The sequence below is a fragment of the Bombus huntii genome, chromosome 3 (genome assembly GCF_024542735.1).
Source record: "Bombus huntii isolate Logan2020A chromosome 3, iyBomHunt1.1, whole genome shotgun sequence".
In the NCBI taxonomy this organism is placed as follows: Eukaryota; Metazoa; Arthropoda; class Insecta; order Hymenoptera; family Apidae; genus Bombus; species Bombus huntii.
Window position 1 is genome coordinate 3,196,434 of NC_066240.1, and position 19,713 is coordinate 3,216,146.

Here is a 19,713-nt window from a genome sequence, read left to right on the forward strand (position 1 = left end):
CACTCTATAAATTCCGAGCCGTTAAGTCGATTTAAACTATTTCAATCGACGAGATACTCCGAACCTTCACAGCCTGTTCTCTGAACTGCCGTTAGATCTGACCTATTGATCTTTGTCCTCGCGGTTGATCCCGGAGATGTTACTACAACGGCCATAAAGCCACGGCTAACTTTAGGTTTAATTTAATTTAATTTAATTCAATTTATCGATCTTACAAGTGAGAAACATTTGGTACGATAACGTTAAATAAAGAATTAGAACACGATTTACAGCCGTGTGGTATTAGCACGTACATAGATCTACGTATGCTAAATACTCTACACTCTACGTTGCTCTATGTATATTTATACCAGAGGTCACGAATGAAAAAAAAAGTATAAAGGGCACGGTATGATGCGTAAGAAACGCGATGAAACTATCTGCCTTCTCCCATCTTCGGACCCACAGACCAGGCCAGGTCTTGAACGTAAGAAACGATTTGGAGAAAAGATCGATGAAAATCAAAGATAGTTAACCAATGGATAGATTGCCGGCGCTGGAATAAATCCGAATTATGGTATTTGGAAGACATTTAGAAGGTATTTGGCAGAAGTCTAAATAGCAAGCCGAATCGAAAGGTCCAAAATCCGTCGGTACGTTAAAATCCATGACGTTAATGAAAAAAAAGATCGATGGACGAGAAATCGCGCCGCGGCATCGACGACTCGCCTCTGGCCGTTTTCTCGAACGACTCCGAGACACCTGTGGAGAACTCGGAGAAAAAACAAAAGGAAAAGGTTGGCGACGTGGACCGGTGTACGCGATGCGTTGGCCGATCATCGGACGCGCACCGCGTTCCGGCATGCTAATTTAATTACAGGATGGATGGGGTTCGTGAACGTGATTCGCCAGCAATTAATTCCGAGCGCATAATTTGGTCGGTTCGAGGATACTCCGCGCATCATCGCCTCGCGTGGTCGACTAGGAAACCGTGTTTCCCCAAAGCGGGGGATGACTTTCGACTCTCGAAGCTCGTAGCATGGTTTCCGTTCCGCTGGATATTTGGCAAATAACAATATTTGCCAGCTCAGCGAAAATTTATTAAATAACGCCAGTTTCGGCGACTCGACCCGGAGGATCAACGTACACGGATTGAGCGCGCGTTGTGAGTTGCGAACTCGCGCGATTACAGCGTACAACGTGATCAACGAGCCTGCGAAGTTTCCCCGGTGAAAGAAGCTACGATAGCGATGGGATCCGAAACGCTTCGAGTCGCTTAGAATTTGTATATACGGCAAACAATTCGTATCGCTGCGGACATGATTCGAAGCTTAAAGCTCTTGAAAGTCTCGATAATTCCCGAGAACTTTAAAAGTCTCCAGATAAATGTATTTACGAAAACTCGCACTTTTCGCACTTTCTTTTGTATTTTATATTAGTTGTATTAGTTATACTGTTTGAGCAGAAATAATTAAAACAATCTCGAAATATTACCTAGACGTTAATATTATACGGCTAGATTATTGAATACTCGCGGAGCTTTCAAAACCTATCGAGACTGTCAAGAAATTCGTGACCCCGAAGAATCGAAACGTAGTGTCAAAAGTTTGAAGCTTCGAATCATGTTCGAAGTGATTCGAATTTGTCGCCGCGTGTGTATGCGCGATGCGGATTCCAAGCGATTTAAAACGTTTCAGATCCCATCAGGATGCGTAGATCGGTGGACGTGGAATCGATGGGAAACGAGCGGTGACGGGAAGGACGAGGAGCGAGCAACGGCAAATCGAGTCGAGTCGAGTCGAAATTTGCTTTTGTAATTCGCAACGGAGCGTTCCGTAATGAATGGCGTTTCCCGATTGTTTCGAATTTTACCGTGCAACTTTTAATTAAAAGTTGCCGGATTGAATCGTCAACGGAAGGGCCTGATGGGAAGCCGAACCGATGCCAACCGATGCAAACATCGGGGAAGTTGTTCAATTTAAAATACGCGTTGCGCGTAGCCGCATCCTGCAACTTTCCCGACAATAAACGCCGAGCCGTGGTCGTGTGCCGGTCTCACGGTCCGAAAAATCTTCCATCGTCGCTTCGCATTACCCCCTCCATTTTTCCCGATGCGATTAAAACCGACCGACCAGAATAAAATATTCCTGCGATCCGCGACCACGACTGCCAACACCTGCCGGAGAATGGAAAAAGTCGGAAAGAGTGGAAAAGCTCGGTCGCGCGGCGAATTTGCCCCGGAATTCGTTTTGCCTCGGCAAAACGATTCGAGGGGACGCGGTTCGAAAAAAGTATCGCCGGTGGATTGAATTTTCACTAGGGGGACACGACGCGACGCGCGTGGCGGATTCGCTTCGCATCGACAGCAAACGAATCACCACTTTTCAGCGGAATCGCGTTTGCGAGTTTTTACGTGAGCTTAAAACGCAACGTCGCCCTATCACCGTTATTTTTTATCCTGATAAAACGTTCGTTACGGACGTTTGACGGGATACCGGAACCGATTAAACCAAATTTTCGCAGACACGCGAAGATATCGCGGTGTTATATCCGAGAACCGAGGAAAATTCGAGTTCTCGAGTCGGAGGCACGTCGCAAAGTAGCATGATCTCGCGTTGAATGCACCGGCGATAAAGAAGATAGGAGTCGTGGAAGCCGCGTCGTGTCGCGACGAACACGCTTCCGAGAAAAAAGACCGCTTCTCCCGGTGAGAGAAGAGACACGACACGTTCGCGCGATAGCAAGGTCGCAGCGACTGACGTCGATGGACAGCTGACGACGGCTCTATAAGCTTAATAACCTCGACGAAAGAACTTCTGCCGGTCGAACGTGTCCCCTCGATCCGACTGATTTATGGCTGCTCGCTCGTCTATCAATGATCGCGAGCTCTCTGCGTTCTCGCGCTTCGCGGCCGCTCGAAAAATTCCGAGAACAAAAGGTTCGTCGTGGTCGCAGCCTCGAGGTCGTCCGATCGATTCCATTCGCGCGGCCGTAGACCGGCTGTCGATCGGCGCGGATAAAACGAAATTACAAGCGAAGGAATCGGCACGCTGCAGCCGGTCGTGGCGCGCAGATGTGCAACACGACGAGTCATCGCGTCGGACGAGCTCAGCTTCTTTTTCCCTTGAAAACACAGCAGACGTAGTTACATAGGTTCCGCGACGCGCAGACGGATTCGTAAGCAATGAAAGCACGCGACTCGTCGCGGAGTAACTTTCAGGGAAAAGAGGAAAGGAAAACATGGCGCGACCGATCGTTCGGTTCACGCGAGCGAGGTCAAAGTGGGACGGGACGATATTTTCCGGAAAGTACGCGATATGGCATCCACCTGGCGCATTTATGGCCGCAGCTTCTCGAACGATGCGCGTTTCGTTTCCTTCTTCGGAACACGGATCTTTACGACCCGTTGTCTACGCGCGTGTTCTTCCGAACGATTCTCCAGTCTTCGTCGTTTTCCTGGCAAAGCCGCTCTACGAGTAGACCCATCGCCGCGGATCGATCACGGTTCCCGAGGATCGCGGTGTTGCGCGATTCGGAAGCCTGGCTGTTTCATCTCTTCTTTCCCTCTTTTATCTTTATTGAGATATGTGTAATTTTGTGTGCTACAGTGGATTAGCCGCGTAGTAGTGACACACATACATGAGTATGAGTGTATGTGGCAGTATGTGCGTGCACAGCGTCTCGTTAAACAGAGGAATGCAACTGTTCCTTTGGTAGTGTGGAAAAGAAGATGGCGAGACAAACAGAGAGCTGTGACGCGCGCAAACGTGTATCGACGAATATCTTGTAAATCACATATCAAATAAATCTGAAACTATCTTGATATCAATTCTGAGTTTAATCCAAGTGTTCCTTTACATTTATTTCAGCGATTAAGATCCACAATTCTCAACAATCTGTAGGAGGTGTAAGCGAAGCTAGGTGAAAAGAGAGTTTGCGTTTCGTCCCGGGACTACCGGTGGACCCGTCAGTAAGGCTATGCCCGGTAGTCCGTGGCGTGGAAATTTGTTTATTTAGCCCAAGAATACAGTTTTAGATACATATTCACAATAAACGGTGAATTTTTGTAATGATATGTTAGGCAAAGGTACCGATACGCGGCGGTACGACGTAGCCATGCTGTATTATGTGTCGGCGCTTTACATTTTTCGTGTATAATACAATTTTTGGGTTTAAGCCGCTGGGGAGCGGAGCTTTTTCATGAATTTTTTTTTTATTCTTTTCTGTCCTGAAAACTTGCTATGCCCGGTAGTCCCTGCCTTAGACGTAGAGGGAGTCTCGCTAGGTGTGGTATTTATATCATTCGACCGCTAGCGAGATAGATAGACTCGTTGTCGTCGTAGCCCTCTGGTGTTGGCGGTTGGTACCCGCGGATCGCCCGGGAGGTGGTGCACCGCGTTGATGCCTCGACCTGTCGGCGTCCTGTTGATACCGATCCGCCACAAATCTTTTCTTCCTGTCCCTTATTGTTCCGAATTTTCTTCAAAAATTTAAATGACTCTCACGCGTTTCTCTGGCCTAACCGATATTCCTTCAATCTGAGTGCTCTATTTACGCTCACAAGTTACTCGTTAACGGGTCTCAAACGCGCTTACGTACTCGACACGAACATTCTGTCGAAATTTTCTCCTCCAGTGTGAGAGTACCGTAGCAGAGAGCGCACGCGCGAATAGCATTCTTTTCTCGAGTGATTCGCACGAAATTGCAAACATTTACCTGTGTGCAGGGGCGGGATTGGTCGTCGGGACTGTTTGTTTGAGAGTTTGGGAAAATTACCGGTGGGTCAGTAGGGATTTGAGAAATTGTGGTCGGTCGGCGTAGAATAATCGAATCGACAAATTAAAGTTGGAGGGCGGGTCGTGTAATTTCCCGTTTAGTTTTTAAAAACTAAACACCCCCGTCCGCTCCTGCCTCTATGTATAAAATCGAGAAGTAAAGTAAATGGGCAGGTAATGAAAATAAATGTGGACCAGGTTTCTACTTACTCTCCTACTTTGCTAATCAACGACTATTGTTTCAGGGAGAACAATCAGATCATCGGCTCTTACCTGGAAATCGAGGACATAACTCTGGAAGATTACGGGGAGTACAAGTGCGAAGTTAGCAACGGCGTGGACGAGGAGATCACGTTACCCGCTCACGTTTATCGGCAAGGTAATGGGACCTTTGAACCGTGTCGCGGCCGGCGGGAAAAATCTTCTCTCGTGATTGTTTCCTCGCGCGGATTTCATTGCATCACATCGGGAAGACGAGTCCGCGGATATACTCGGAGAAAAAAAAGAAGAAAAGAGAAAAGGGAGGCGGTCATCTACGCATCCTTTTATCCGCTGCTAATTAACAATCCGATCCGCGCTTTCAACAGTTTAAACGACATCTCGCAGCGATTTCAATCGTTTCCGATTTAATTCGTCGCTCGTTAACAGTCGACAGAGTGACCCAATTAATTCCAGCCAATTAACCGAAATTTGTACGCTCGTGGACGTCGGACGTGGAATCGCGGTGCAGCGAATCGTTTACGCTCGAGCATCACACGGCGGAAGAAATATTTTTCCTTTTCTCCGCCTCGCTGCGTTTCTTTCTTTCAAATATCATTCCGAGTGACACCGGTGGCCGATCGTGATGCAATTTGATAGATATCATTGCACGAGATGATAGATTCAGAACGTAAAATCTTACATTCGGTGAATCATTCGTTCGGAAGATTTTCACTGCTGGTAGACGCACTGTTCTGAAATTAGTACCCACAATAGCAAGTATAGCTTTTTCTTTTCTGCCCTAAAATAAATTCGGGTTTCCTCTTTCTCTTTCTTCATCCTGCAGATGGCGTAAACTGGTATGTTTGCGATTCGCGACTGTGATTCGTGACATTTCGTGGTCGCTTTCGATCGGTGGCGAACACATCAAACGAATATCACGGTTTTCGAATCGACAGCAGGAATCGATGTTTTGTTCGTTAAAATCCTGATATGAGGTAAAGAAAAGAAAATCGAATTATTTCCTATTTGCAATACCTAACAACGTAAATTTCCGTTGTGTAAAGAGAACGCAAGGAAATTTGTAATTTACGACGTATGCAAATATTTGTATGCGTTTTAAGCTGCATTCAAGTGCCTTGCAAGAAATAATTGAATCAAGATGAAGAATTACGATCACGGCGAGCATAAAAAGAATCACGATCACGGTCGTGAATGAAATTAGATCACGACCGCCCGTGATCGTGATTCAACAATCACCGTGATGAATCACTGTTAGCCACTTTGCTCGCCATCTCTAGCCATAGCCTTTCTACGGCGAAGAAAATAAAGCGGACGTTTGCTTTTGCAGAGCCACAGTTCGCGTTGGAAGTACAAAACGGATCCTGGAGAAGGTCGTTTCTGGTAGGCGTGCTGGTGCTGGTTCTGCTGATCTCGGTCGGCGCGTTTTACGCGCGCTGTTGGCTGCCTTTGGTGCTGCTCTGCCGGGACAAATTCGCCCCTCTCGAGGAGAACGGTAATTATCGTACAGCCGAGTTTCTTCTCTCGGTTACCTACGATTCTTAATCTCCCACCATTCCTTCCGACGATACGCAATAGCGGTGCGTCCTCGCTTCGCCGAGCACTAGTCATCAAATTCCGCCCTTTCCTCATTCCCTCCTTCGCCCTGCTCTGACTCTTACGAGAGGGCCAATGAGAGCGACTTGCATCCAATCTTCTTATCGTCCTTGGTTTTTCAACGATCGTTTTCTTACTCCGAGCGATGCAGGCGACGTTAATCCGTTCGTTAAGGAACGAACGAAGAAGCGAGCGCCGCAAGCGTTAAGTAAGCGTCGTTTTTGCCACGGTACCGTTTCGTCGGTAACTCGTACCGTCCAAATAACTCGCGTTTATGACCGGTATATTTTTCCACTGACACTCGCTAAGTGTCTAGTCGATACTGGCCGAAGCAAATTCCAATAAATAAATATTTAGCCCGCCGTCCTACTTTAAAAATAAATCCTAAACGCTGCCACCGTGACGATATTCGATCGTAGAGAGTTTAATCGTTTGCTTTTCGAGAAGATTCTCGCAGTACGCGTGTACGTTGCTTTTATTTCGTTCTCGCGAAACAGTTCCGTTCAACGTCCGGCACTTCGCTGCGGTAGATTTCATCGATCGTTAGCCAGTTGAGTGTATTTTCGCGATCGGCTTTGTTCCGGCAAAGTATTCGGAGGGAGGTAGCCTGTATCGGGCCGAAATTAACATATCGAATTCCCATTTCGTGCAAGTTTTACGCATCCTTGGAATAGCGGCGTAGCCACGGTCGCTGCCGCCGCCACCGCCGTTCGATACTCCCGGAGGAACTTCACGTTCCCCCTTTGAATCACCCTAATATCCCGAGCGTTTCGCGATGGCGACCCCATCCGCGCGATAGTCGTGCCACCGGGTTACTTAATCTTCGTTTAATCCACGCTGGGAATGGCCCGCGAGCCGCGTTAACGATTTCCTCCTTTATTTCTTCTCCTCTATTTTCCACCTTCTATTTTGCGCGCGATTCGAATCGAGCGTAACGACTCTGTTCGTTCCGATAGCTGGAATACGCTGTACGAGAGAGAAAGAGAGAAATCGGGGGGAAGGAGAGAGTACCTTTTACGTTGGAAGGCTCGCTGTTAAACGTTTCTCGCCTCGTTTCAAGCTCCTTCTGTCGGAGTTGCTCCCACCCTTCGAACCTTCTCTCGATAAGCGGCGCAACCTTGCCGCGAACCCTGTTTCTCTTATCGCGACGAACGATCCGCGTTTCGTTATCCGTTTTCTCGGTTGGTCGCTGGTTCCTTTTTCTTCAGATTTTTGACAGAACGATCCGATAGAATAAAACGAATGCTGCAATGGTAGTAGGTTGTTCGCATTGGCAGCCTTATCCCTCGCGGTGTACAACGGGTGTGCACGGTAAAATCGGACTGCTTAACAAAACGGTGCTTTATTTGCGTATTACAATATTACAACGCATGAAATATACTCTGTAATATGGTCGACAGTAACATCGACCACCGATCGATTACGATTGGCTCGGTTCTAATACGTAGGATGGTGACTCTTCGCGCAGCAATAAGTCGAGAAGAAAAGAATAACGTATGTAGTAAAATTCTTCGAACCGAATTTCTGAAGGCACAGGTGCTAGTACTAAAAAGATGGAAACAAGTGTAGTATGAGTTCGCGGTATTCCGTATACGATTCACGATGCTAGAATTAACCGATGATGATAGATAGCAAAGTGGAGGAAAGGTTCGTGCGAAACTAACGACCTCGTGGAGGCATAGAGATTTAACAAGTGTAGGAGTGGGGGCAATGAATAATGGTATTAGCACTTTTTGAAAGGAAAAACGAATTTACCGCGATTTTCCTTGGCTCGAGAGATCGCAATTTCAGCAGCATCATACTCGTAGTAACGTATGGATTCTTAGAGTAAGGACAAGTAATGATGTTATATTTAGAGTTTAGTGTAGTTTAATAAGCGATACTCAATAACAACAGGGCCGACTACAATATCGTCGTACGCCGATTCACACTCTGTGACCTCTCGACTCACACTGCGCTTCTCAACTAACTCTCTGGCCGTTGTAGCATCTCTTTTGTCTTTTGCTAGGCCCACCGCACACGTGTTCCGCAGACGCTCGTAGCCAGGGTCAGGTAGGTCTTTTCTAACGAAACTAGGCACTTGAAAAGACCGAGGACACATTAATAGACCCGACAGCGCCTCGGCTCTGGCGACATTGTCGATGGTTAACTCGATGTTTCTTAGGCCCTTTTACCCGATACTACACGTATTTTCATTTAAGGTTCTGTTTTCAAAAAAAAAAAGGTTTGAAAATTCGACAGGTAACCGTGTATTACCCAGCTACGAAGCTGCCTGTTATTGCTGTTATCTTATTTCCGTGATATCGAATTGTACGTACTACTACTACTTTTTTTTATTCTGTATTTAATTTGAATTGTTTCGCGAATAAGGATGAAACTAGTATACTTTTCAAGAATCCTTCGATTAACGTAACAAGTACTGTTGCACACACAGCTGCACTCTTCCAACTAAATTATCGCGCACATGTAGCCAATTGTATGTATTTTGCAAGTCTTGGAAAGCCGAAGCAACGTTTGCTTTTAAGTCTTCGACGCTATTATCCTTGAAACACTCTTGGCATTTAATACGTAACACAAACGCGAGCAGAAACAGAAGTTTCGTAGTTGGAAACTTGCGATCATCATTTTTTTCTGAAGCAAAGTCTCGAGTGAAAGAATGTTATTTTCTCTTTTCTCGACTTATCGTTGCATGCAGAATCGCTACCCGGCCTGTTGTACAACCATTTTAGGGACATCCTATATACAAGTACATAAGTATCGTCCGATCGCCGATCGTCCTGGAACGTGCACTCAAGCGTCTTCCGCGTTGGAGCTGTGCGTGGGTAGACGATGTCGTTGTTCACGGTTGTTCGCCATCGTCGTTCGGCTAAATGCTTGCAAAATATCGCGAATGTTGCCGAGCGGTCGGCACAGGTCTATCGCTCAAGGTACAACGAAAAGGAAGGAAAAATCGGAAAGATCGGCCGAGACATGGGCGATAAATCGCGGCCGCGCGAGCCTCAGGCTGTGACGAGTTACACGTGTACGGCGAAGCCTGTTACGGAAGGAGATGCCGTCTCGTCCGGACGAGATCTGATCGATAAGGCTGCCGCCGATCGAGTGGCCCCTACCCTAATACGGAAGCTGGAAAATTGCCGCGATTACGGTGCTTCTCGGAAGCAGTGCACCGCGACGTCGTCCATTAACCGTTTTGCGAAGAACGTTTTCTCTTTGTTAGCCGACTGAAAAGATCGCGATCGCGTGCCAGACGAGCAGCGATCCCACTGTCCAACGAAAGTAAGTCGCTCTGGAAACAATGATTTCCAGAGGAAATCTGCGAATATCCGCAGGCGTTAACTTGCTCGTTGGGCCGAGCAACGCGCGTTAATCGAAGTTGCCTCGACGCGAAAACCGAGACTTTCTCGCTGGCCCGATCGAACGAACAAACAACCACCAAGCCGATCGATACGATTTCCCTGCTCCTTCTCCGCGTTCTTCTCTTTGTTTCGCGTTTGATTTTCGAATCTCTTTGCGAGAAATTGGTTCGTTTCCAGCGAACCACAAAGGGTAAGAGTCCGGAACGAAGCGTAAATAGGTTGGCGAACGGTATTTTTTTTTTTTTTGCTCCGCCCCCTCCCTCTTTCTATAGTTTGTCTCTCTGACGAGGGAAACGCTGAAAAATCGGTAGACCGATAAAGAGGGCAACGGCGCTCGGATTTATCCAGCTCCACGATTTTCAGTCGCTTCGCAGTCAAGAATTTTGAAAACGTACGATACCTGACTATTTAATCGAGGGCACCGACTACTTTCCCTTTAATTATTCAATTAAATATTTTTTGATGCGTAGCAAAAATTTTGTAATTCGTTTGAGATGACGATGCCTGGCACGAGACTCGTTTCCCTTTAACGTCGTAACTCTCGACGTTAAAGGAAATAACGCGTTTATTAAAAATTACTGCACGTTTTGAAGATAAAATATACGTTCTTTCGAAACCTACGGAAAAATGCAATGAACAAAAATATTCAATTTCTTCGTAGTAAAATAAAAATACAAATGATAAAAACAGCCAGATTTAAAAAATGGGTTGCTAATCCGTATGTTTGTTTTTTTCTTTTTTCCTTTTCTTTTTCGCTAACGAAACGATAACGCTTTATTTATACGTTTAATCCATCGTGCGTCGTGCACTTACAAGATACATGCGGAGAGTAAAAGCCCGTACAAAACAAGCATTGCGTATCGTAATTTTCTTCATAATCGTTTACCTCATTGAGAACAACTTCCACTTTACACTCATCAGTCGAACTATCAGATTTATATGAATACGAGACCGGCTTCCTAACAGAAACTTCCATGTGTCCCATATCCTCATTCGAAAAGCATCACACTCCATCGAGTAGCTTCAAAGATAGATCTTTATCGTTCAATAATCAAACACTGGTAAATCTCAAGCTTCGTTGCATCCACTGTACAACGATATTTATGAGAATAATTATATAATTATTAGGTTGTCCGAAAAGTGTGTTCTTTTACAGACACGTCTTTTACAACAACGCATCTTTATACAAACATGAAACCTAATCTGTCGAACATTTTTTTTTTTATTATTTATTTATTTACATTTTACAACTTGTCCAGTAGGACATTTGTCGAACGTTGTGATCTTTATTTTGATAGAACAAAATGGATCATACGTAATTCGATAAAACGATATAAAACGGAAAATGTTGTGCATTGATTATTTCCTTATGAAACGAAAGAAACTTTTCGGACGATCTAATGTTATTTTGCAAGTATTTGTAAATTAACGCTGACCGTACCGCTTAAAGCTTCACCTGTACCTTATCTTATATTCTACGAAATAGACGTTGTTTCCTCGAAAGAAACTGTCAATTTATCGTAGCAAATAACGCACGACATAACTTTTAAGTAACAATAAAATAATTGATCATATACTCTCATTTTTATATGTAATATAAACGAGAGATGATAGACGAACAGATCATTCTCATTTTGCGTGTTTTTCGCCAACTTTCTCACTGAACGTGTGGACATGTTCAGAGATAAAACAAAACACAAAGCCAATGCACTGAATATTACGAGATTTGTTCGCTCCTTGTCGCATTCGATTTCTCGTAGGCTTCGATCCGTACTCCGTCACTCTCTCAATGATACTACATTTAGAACTCATTATAGAGGCAGTGTATTCTTGAAAAGTGTTTCTTCAGAGTCTCCGATAAGACTCCGTTGTGTTTCTACGTTACGCAACATGCACTCAGATTATTCAAGTGCTTGCGACGCAGCCAAGCACATATCGCATTTACATGTATGCAACTATAGCTGGTTAGATCTTACTCGAGTTCCGAGCTAAGGTCCCAGATAGAGAACTTTGGAAAAAGATGTAAATTCGTCGACCGGTCAAACGACAGTGGTCGCGGTAAACAGGCGATAATTTAGGCGATGAATTTTCCTCGGCAACAAAGAAGCAAAAAAGAATTGAGAATTTGATTAATCAGATAATAGAAGAATTTACATAAAGTTAGACGAACGGAAGAAACAAGAATGTACGTACAATTTTAAATTAAATTTTCAAACCGATCAATCGAACATCGAATCGGTCTGGTAAGGTTAGTGTTTGGGGGGGGGGGGGGGGGGGGGAAGGTTAATTCGTACAAAAATAAGGCATATTTTTGTGAATTATTTGTGACGACGCAGTTAAAATCTCTTTATTGAAACCAATAGTACATTAAAGTATGACATTCGAAGAATATTGTATAAAATTTTCACGGAGAAATATTAAAAATACGGCAATGACAGTAATAATTATGATGTGTCTCGGAAAATTGCGGTGCCCCTGATAACTTGGTGCTGGATCATCTGAAATCAAAAAATCAAAGTTCATTCGTTAGGTAACAGCCTTCCACAGGTAACGCTGGGAGGGTTTTTCGAAATTTCAATTTTTCACTTTTTTGGAGCACTTTGAAGGGATAAATTAGCCGACTTTGCGAAAATTTGCGACTAATATTCTCTTCAAAGTGTTCCAAAAAAGTGAAAAATTGAAATTTCGAAAAACCCTCCCAGCGTTACCTGTGGAAGGCTGTTACCTAACGAATGAACTTTGATTTTTTGATTTCAGATGATCCAGCACCAAGTTATCAGGGGCACCGCAATTTTCCGAGACACGTCAGAATAATTACTGCCATTGCCGTACTTTTTAGTATTTCTCCGTGAAAATTTTATACAATATTCTTCGAATGTCATACTTTAATGTACTATTGGTTTTAATAAAGAGATTTTAACTGTGTCGTCACAAATAATTCACAAAAATATGCCTTATTTTTGTACGAATTAACCTTCCCCCCCCCCCTTAATTGAGTCGCTTAACCGTGTTTTAGTGGCAGGCGTTTTTAAGAATCCGTTTGGGATTGTGCCATGCGGCGCGATAGCGCTTCGTTCATTTGTTTGCGAGGAATACCGATCGACGCGATCGCGCTGCTCTTTTTTCGTGTATGCAGGTGGTTTACGACTATTTGAAAAAAAAGTCATTACGAGAGGAAACTGATATGACTCGCGACGAGCTACATTCGGAACCGAGCGCATTGCGAATTGACGATCGTGACCAAACATCACGACACAGTTCACCACAGTACGCGAACGGTGCGATCGCGCTGCGTCGACCTAAAACGATTAAAAAACATTCGAAACGCTTGATCGATTCGAACGCCAACGCGCGTATAAAACAACTGTGTAATAAACGGTTGATTAGGGAACGAAATAGCATCGTTACGAGACATTCGAGAGTTTTATAGCTGCAAAAAGCTGGGATCTTATATCAAATTGCTTTACTTAAGTCTGCCATGAGAGAGGTTGGAAATCGTTAGTTTAGTTTAAGGTCGTTCGACCCGGTCGGTTATTGTCTCGCAGAAGCTGATGTTGCGCGATCGTCCGTATCGTCCATCGTTCGTCGATCGATGTTTCTCGGGAATGCACGCGAGAACGATCGAAGATCGCGCGCAAAGATAACGTCGGCCGCGTTCTAGATGACCCCGTGACCGACTCGACGCGTCCAAGCAACGACGAGGAATAGTTGCACGAACGATCGGTCGCTTTCACTCGTTGGCACTGGCGATGCCTACGACGGAATTCACGACGTCGCGTCGTTCCGGAAAGTCCGCCAAAAACAAGTGCCGCGACAAGATCCCGTTTTGAAAACGAATAAACAGGAAGCGAGTATCTTATCGCGCAAGATCCTCGAAAACAATTTCGCTTATTTATCTTTTCCAGCTCTATCGTTTTCATCGATAGAACTAATTCTATATTTGTATTTTGTATCTTTTTATATCGATACATCTGTTGAAAATATCTTTAATTTAATCTCTTTTATAAATTAATTTCAAAGAGTGGCTGATCAAAGTGGAGGATAATGGTTTTAATTGTTCTAAAGTGACGATTGGTCAGAATTGAAATATAATTAACACGTTGAATGCCACGCCAGTTTTACAAGGTTTGGCCACGCAGCCACGATGAATTTTTTATTATACAATACATGTAATGTTGAAGTATTACCTACAAGAGATTCATAAAATTAATTTCAATGAAATAATAAATAAATAAAATTTCAAACGTTCGAAACGTTCCTTAGGGTTATTGTTCATTAAGGTAAAACACGGAAAAAGCGGGTTTTCCCCATGTTCGATAGCCATTGGAGGAGGCGCAAATAATATTAGGTGAACACCACCTAATGACAAAATCCGCAATCACTTAGTTGCCAACTCAATGGATCTATATTTCATGTATAACTAAAGCTATTTTTGTATGCTTTATACTGCATTAATTTCGTCACACCATTGTAGTAACGATGGTAATAATACAAAATTTATAACTATTGACATTTGTTCAAATTATGTATTTCTACTAATATCGATGCGCCAGTCATCAGTGACTCTCACGGCGCCACGGCCAAGTTGAGTGCCAGTCACCGGTGACCCCCTGGGCATTCAACGTGTTAAACGTCTAGGAACGAATCGTTTAGAAATAATAGAAATAGAAGATAGTAATCTATTCGTTGAAAGAAACGTTGTTATCTCCGCTGCTCTCTTCTCCTCTTTCAACCATCCTTGCCACGATTCCACAGGTTCCACTTATTCCACGTTCCATTTATTCCACGTTCCATTTATTCCACGTTCCACTTATTCCACGTTCCAGCGATTTTAACCCTAGAACTACCGATAATTAATATGATAGCTATTTCTATCAAAACCAGTTAAAATGACTGGCCTTTAGAAAATACGTAATAATAGAATATTTTTATATTTATCGATTTATTACTTTCTTACAGAAGGAATTCCATATTATGTAGTACATTTTTGGTATTGTTAATCCATCTGGGACCATAATCCCCAAACGAGGATTGACACATTTATAAAATTGTAGAACTAGTGATTTTCACTGGTGTGGTACTTCTTGCGTTGGCATCTAGCGATTTGGCGATCGATCCGGAATTTTCCTGATAACTAATATCGTCATATGGAATGATACGCAGTAAAAATTTGGAAAACGTGTAGGAAGTTGTACAAAACGAGGAAACTGGTTAATTGGGGTTTGATAAACAGATTGCAGGACCCTTTTACATTTTGACAAGTACCAGTCATTACGACTAGTATTGGTATAAGTAGCTTTGATACAAAATTATTTTCAGTTTGAATGTATAAAAAACGAAACAAAATTCATTATATTATTCTTTTAGTTACCGTTGCAAAAGTCATTACATCATTACGGAGGAAAAATATGACATGAAGTAGGAATTATAAAATAAAATTGTAAAACCAGTCAATTCGACTGGTGTGGTAGTTCTAGCGTTAAATATCTGGATAGTCGCGATCGAAACGCGCTTCGTGAGATTTGCCAGGTGGCAGCGGTGAGCACGACCATAATAATACCTGTACTAATTACGATCACAAACGCGAATTTCAGATGGAAAGGAATGCGACGCTCTGGTGTGCTACCACGAGAAAGACTCGAACCTGGTCATCGGTATAGTGATACCCACGCTGGAATCGAGGCACCGGTACAAGTGCACGGCGCTGGAGCTCTCCCAGTTGAATCAGAATTGTAAGTCTCGGGTTTAATTAAACGCGGCACCGAGTCGCTCTCCGAGGGAGAAACTGCTCGTTGATAGCGTTATTAAGTTTCCTGTCGCGTGGTCGACCGAAAGGGTAAAGTAAAGGCTATACCAAGGTCTCTAGGGATAGCTCGGTTCCTTGGAATCTCGCTAGATCCCTTCTCGCGATCGAGCGCGTAGCTGTTGCGGCCAAAAACCGCCCAACACCCTCGCTGCAAACTCTAAACCCTGGTTTCCTTGGGAAGCGAGGGAGGATCGACCTGGGAACGCCGACTGAATCTCGCGCGCCTTCTGCCACTCGACGAAACAGCGCAACGACGACGACGACGACGACGACGAGTCTTCGTTTGAACTGAGGTTTGCCACGTTTAGTCAACGAGACTCGGAACAACGTGCACGTTAAGATGCTTTTAATTTTTGCCACGTAACGTCGCTCTGGAGGCCGCTGTACGGCGTCGCGATGATCAGAAATCCAGGGAGAACGATACCGGATGGTATTTTGGCGGAGAAATTGGCGAGAACGAGCGACGAATAGGATCTCGCGAAGGAAGGCAGAAGGGAAAAGGCGAAAGGAAAGCTGGCGAAACGGGGACGATTACCGGGAACAAAGGCGAACAAAAGTTTACGGGGTATAACGCGATCTAGTTTCGCAGCCACGTCGTCCATCCTGGTTCCGCATCTCATGAATATCAACGGCTAGGTGCTCAGCGTTGATAACGGGTGCTCGGTGAAAAATATTCAGACGCTAATTTCCTTCTAATTGGCAGGACGAAATAGGGCCGTGTAGGTGAGCGAGTGGTCGACCGCCCAATTTTATTAATGCAAATTGCCCCGCGCTGCCGGCTCCGATCCACCGATGCAAACTAGCCTATACATAAATTTTGTTCGCCGTCGTGGTCGCCGGCTGCCCTTTCTCCTTCTGTCTTTCGCGTGTGTCACGAAATCAATATGCGCGTTTTTCGGACTGAAAGTCGTTCGTATCGCAGTTCGGAAAATCTTGTTCCTCGTGGCGAACGATGCACGCAAGCTCGGCGAATGTAGAACCGGAAGCTGCCGGAGAAAGGGCGATCTATCGGAATCGCGGAACCGTGGTCCGGTGCATGGAAGTTTGCGAATTGAATTAGGAAGTTGGGACCGGCTTCTTTGTCTGACGTCAAGCGTTTCGTTTGTCGCTCTGATTCTAGCAGCCGCGGTTTCGAATTAAGCGTATGCGGTACCGCTTCCTTCGCTGATTCTGCGTTTGCGCTCCGCCAACTTCCGATAACGCGTGCCTGAATCGAGAAACCGTTTCGTTCGCGCATTTCTTCTCTTTGCTCGCTCTCCGTTTCCCACTCGTTCTCGATTCGTCGTTGAAAGCGAACTAACCTCGGAATTTTGGAAAGCAGACGGAAGAACGGTTGGAAGTGGAAGAAAGCTTTGGCCGAAGTTGCACCAGCTCGGATGCAACTCGAATTTTCCGCATCGACGGTTGCGTAGCTCCGATTCAAAAGTACTGGTCAAGCAAAAGAGAGAGAGAGAGAGAGAGAGAGAGTGAGAGAGAACGCGGTGAAAGCTTTCTATGGTCGTGGCATAGTTGGCTCGCGTGCCGACTCGGCGGAATCCAGTTCATCCTTTGACTGATCGTCCATTTTGTTGGTAATTCATCAAACATCGGCGAACAAACGACAGGATGCCGATAAAGCTCGGTGCTCGCGCCTAAACGTCTCTCTACCAACGATTATCGATGCCGAGGAATTTTCCAATCGCGATCCAGTCGATGACGCCGATTTAATGTTTCGTCGTTGTCGTTCGTCCGTACGTACGTACATCGTCGGCGCTCTAATCTCACGAATTATTTCCACAGACGAAGAAAAAGAAATACAACGATTTTTCTTTCAGGGGGTGTGGAGATCGGGCCGCACGCCGTTTCCAGTCGAAGAGTCATCGTGGTGCTGAGCCCAGAGTCGCTGGGAAACGTTTGGAACGAGACGAACGTGGGGGTTGTCCTGAATCAGCTGTCTTCTCTCACCACTCGAACGATAGTCATCATCACCAAGAATCTATTGAACACGACCGCGATCGCGAAACGATCGAGTCGAGCTTACAACAACATACGCGAATACTCGCTCGATCGTTTGAAGGTCTTGCATTGGAACGACACCGGCAACTTAGGTTCCGGCAGCCACACATTTTGGTACAAGCTGCGGCTCGCAATGCCACCGATTCGACCGATCAGCTCCGAGAGCGGCTGCCAATCGGTCGCCATGATCGTTCAGGCGAACGGAAAATGCGGACAGCAGAAGGCTCGATCGCGCGAAAGTCTCGAAGTTCTTGTTTAAAACGGAGGAAAGCGAAACGATCGAACAAAGCAAACGACGTAATGGATCCTTACGTAGTATATACTTACATATACCTACGTAGTCTCTTCACCCGCGTTTCTCTTCCTTTCGCTTTTGTACGAAAGCGGTGACAAGGCCAAGTTTCCGCGCGCTTGTCCAAGTACCCATGCGTTTCGCGCAGAATCAGACGTTCGAAAACGCTCGTTCGCGTAGCGTAATAAACGCGCACCACGTTGACGCCGTTTCCTCGCCGAATCTCGCAAATAACCGCATCTACGGAACTGTAACTTTCAAAAATGTAGTGGTTTCGACGCTCGGGCAACCGATGCAACACGATGTGTGTTGTCATTCTAACTTGTGCTTTTTACGTTGCGACGTACCCCTTGGACGTACGTCCTTGGCGTATGTCTGCAAGGAGAGCTACAGCGCGAACCGAGTGTCTTTTAATTTTACTTTGGCTGCAGACCGTACTGTGTAGGACGAGCGAAATTCATAAATTTACTTAAACGTTCGCTGGTGGAAAGCGAAACTTGATTTTATCGCGACAAATTTCCACGGACGCGAGTAGGTTCGACCATATCGAAAGATACGCGCGCCATCCTCCATCCTGTTTTATCTTCTGCACGCGGAGCAGACGCGACGACTGATCGCGATCGGCGAAATTCGAGGAAAGAGGAATTCAGGCGAAGCGCGCAGTCTTCCTTTTCGCGCGAGCACGCGGCGCTTCGAGCGAAAAAAGAAAAAAAAGAAAAAATGAAGTAAGTACGAAACGCGTTGGAGAAGTTACGAGAAAGAATAACAGGACGGAGAAAGAAGCGAGTTCTCTGCTACTCGCGTATATATACGTAATCGCTTATCGCGTACAGTTCTCGTTGTCTCTTTTTGTATATATCGGACAAATCGGTGCTCTATTGTCCTTATTTATTATTTAGCTAAGTCATCGCACTATTTATACAACGTTTAGATTTTAGCGATCTCCCTTGTATCTGTATGGAAATCACGAATTACGTAAAACTCGCGTCTACGTTTTCGGGCACACTTTTCTAAGCGGATTTTACGCGCGATTTCTAGCGAACAAATCTACGCACGATAAGACTAATAATGAACATAGATATTTCATACTGGTTTGTATATATACATATATATGTAAAAGGAGGAAAAAGATAAGTGCGTGTGTAGGTGCATGCATGCGCGTGCACGGGTATGCGTGTGTACATGTGTATTATATGTGAGATTCTTTTTTTTTTCGCCGTTTTTTCAGAACTATCGTTACGTCGAACGACTACAAGGCACTTAGAAAGATGTATCTGCGAACGTAACGTCAAACGATAATCCTGTAATTCTAATACTAGAGTAACGATTATCTACAACTATACAATATACACACTCTACTATACGATATACATATAGCCTAACCGTTATACCCGCGTAATTGTACTTTAAATGTTACGCACACGCGCAGAACCGCAACGTGAGCTTAATTTTAATATCATAGTAATCTCTTTACTGTCAGTATTACGATACACTAGTGTAGTACTTGTCTCGCGAGAATGTGCCTGAGCGATTGACTCACGTCGCGGCCAATTGTTGCGAGCCGAGTATAAGCAGAGTATAGACATTAGGAGGTATACTTGTTTATTTAGCGATATAGAGAACAACAAAACGACGACTATCCTCTAATCGTCTGTCGTCGCGTTTCTTTCTTTTTCATTTTTAGTATATATATAT

The 19,713-nt window shown here is 44.7% G+C and overlaps 1 protein-coding gene across 1 annotated transcript in view; it reads left to right on the top strand.

Moving 5' to 3' along the window:
- LOC126864293 (single Ig IL-1-related receptor-like) overlaps positions 1–18,778 on the top strand; it is a 132,792-nt gene extending 114,014 nt beyond the window's left edge. Inside the window, exons 4-7 of the mRNA XM_050615525.1 lie at positions 5,000–5,133; positions 6,304–6,468; positions 15,520–15,657; positions 17,546–18,778. Coding sequence (XP_050471482.1) covers positions 5,000–5,133; positions 6,304–6,468; positions 15,520–15,657; positions 17,546–17,985 — 877 coding nt within the window. The 3' untranslated portion in view covers positions 17,986–18,778. The remainder of the gene's footprint in view (positions 1–4,999; positions 5,134–6,303; positions 6,469–15,519; positions 15,658–17,545) is intronic.
- Positions 18,779–19,713: the final 935 nt, after the last annotated feature.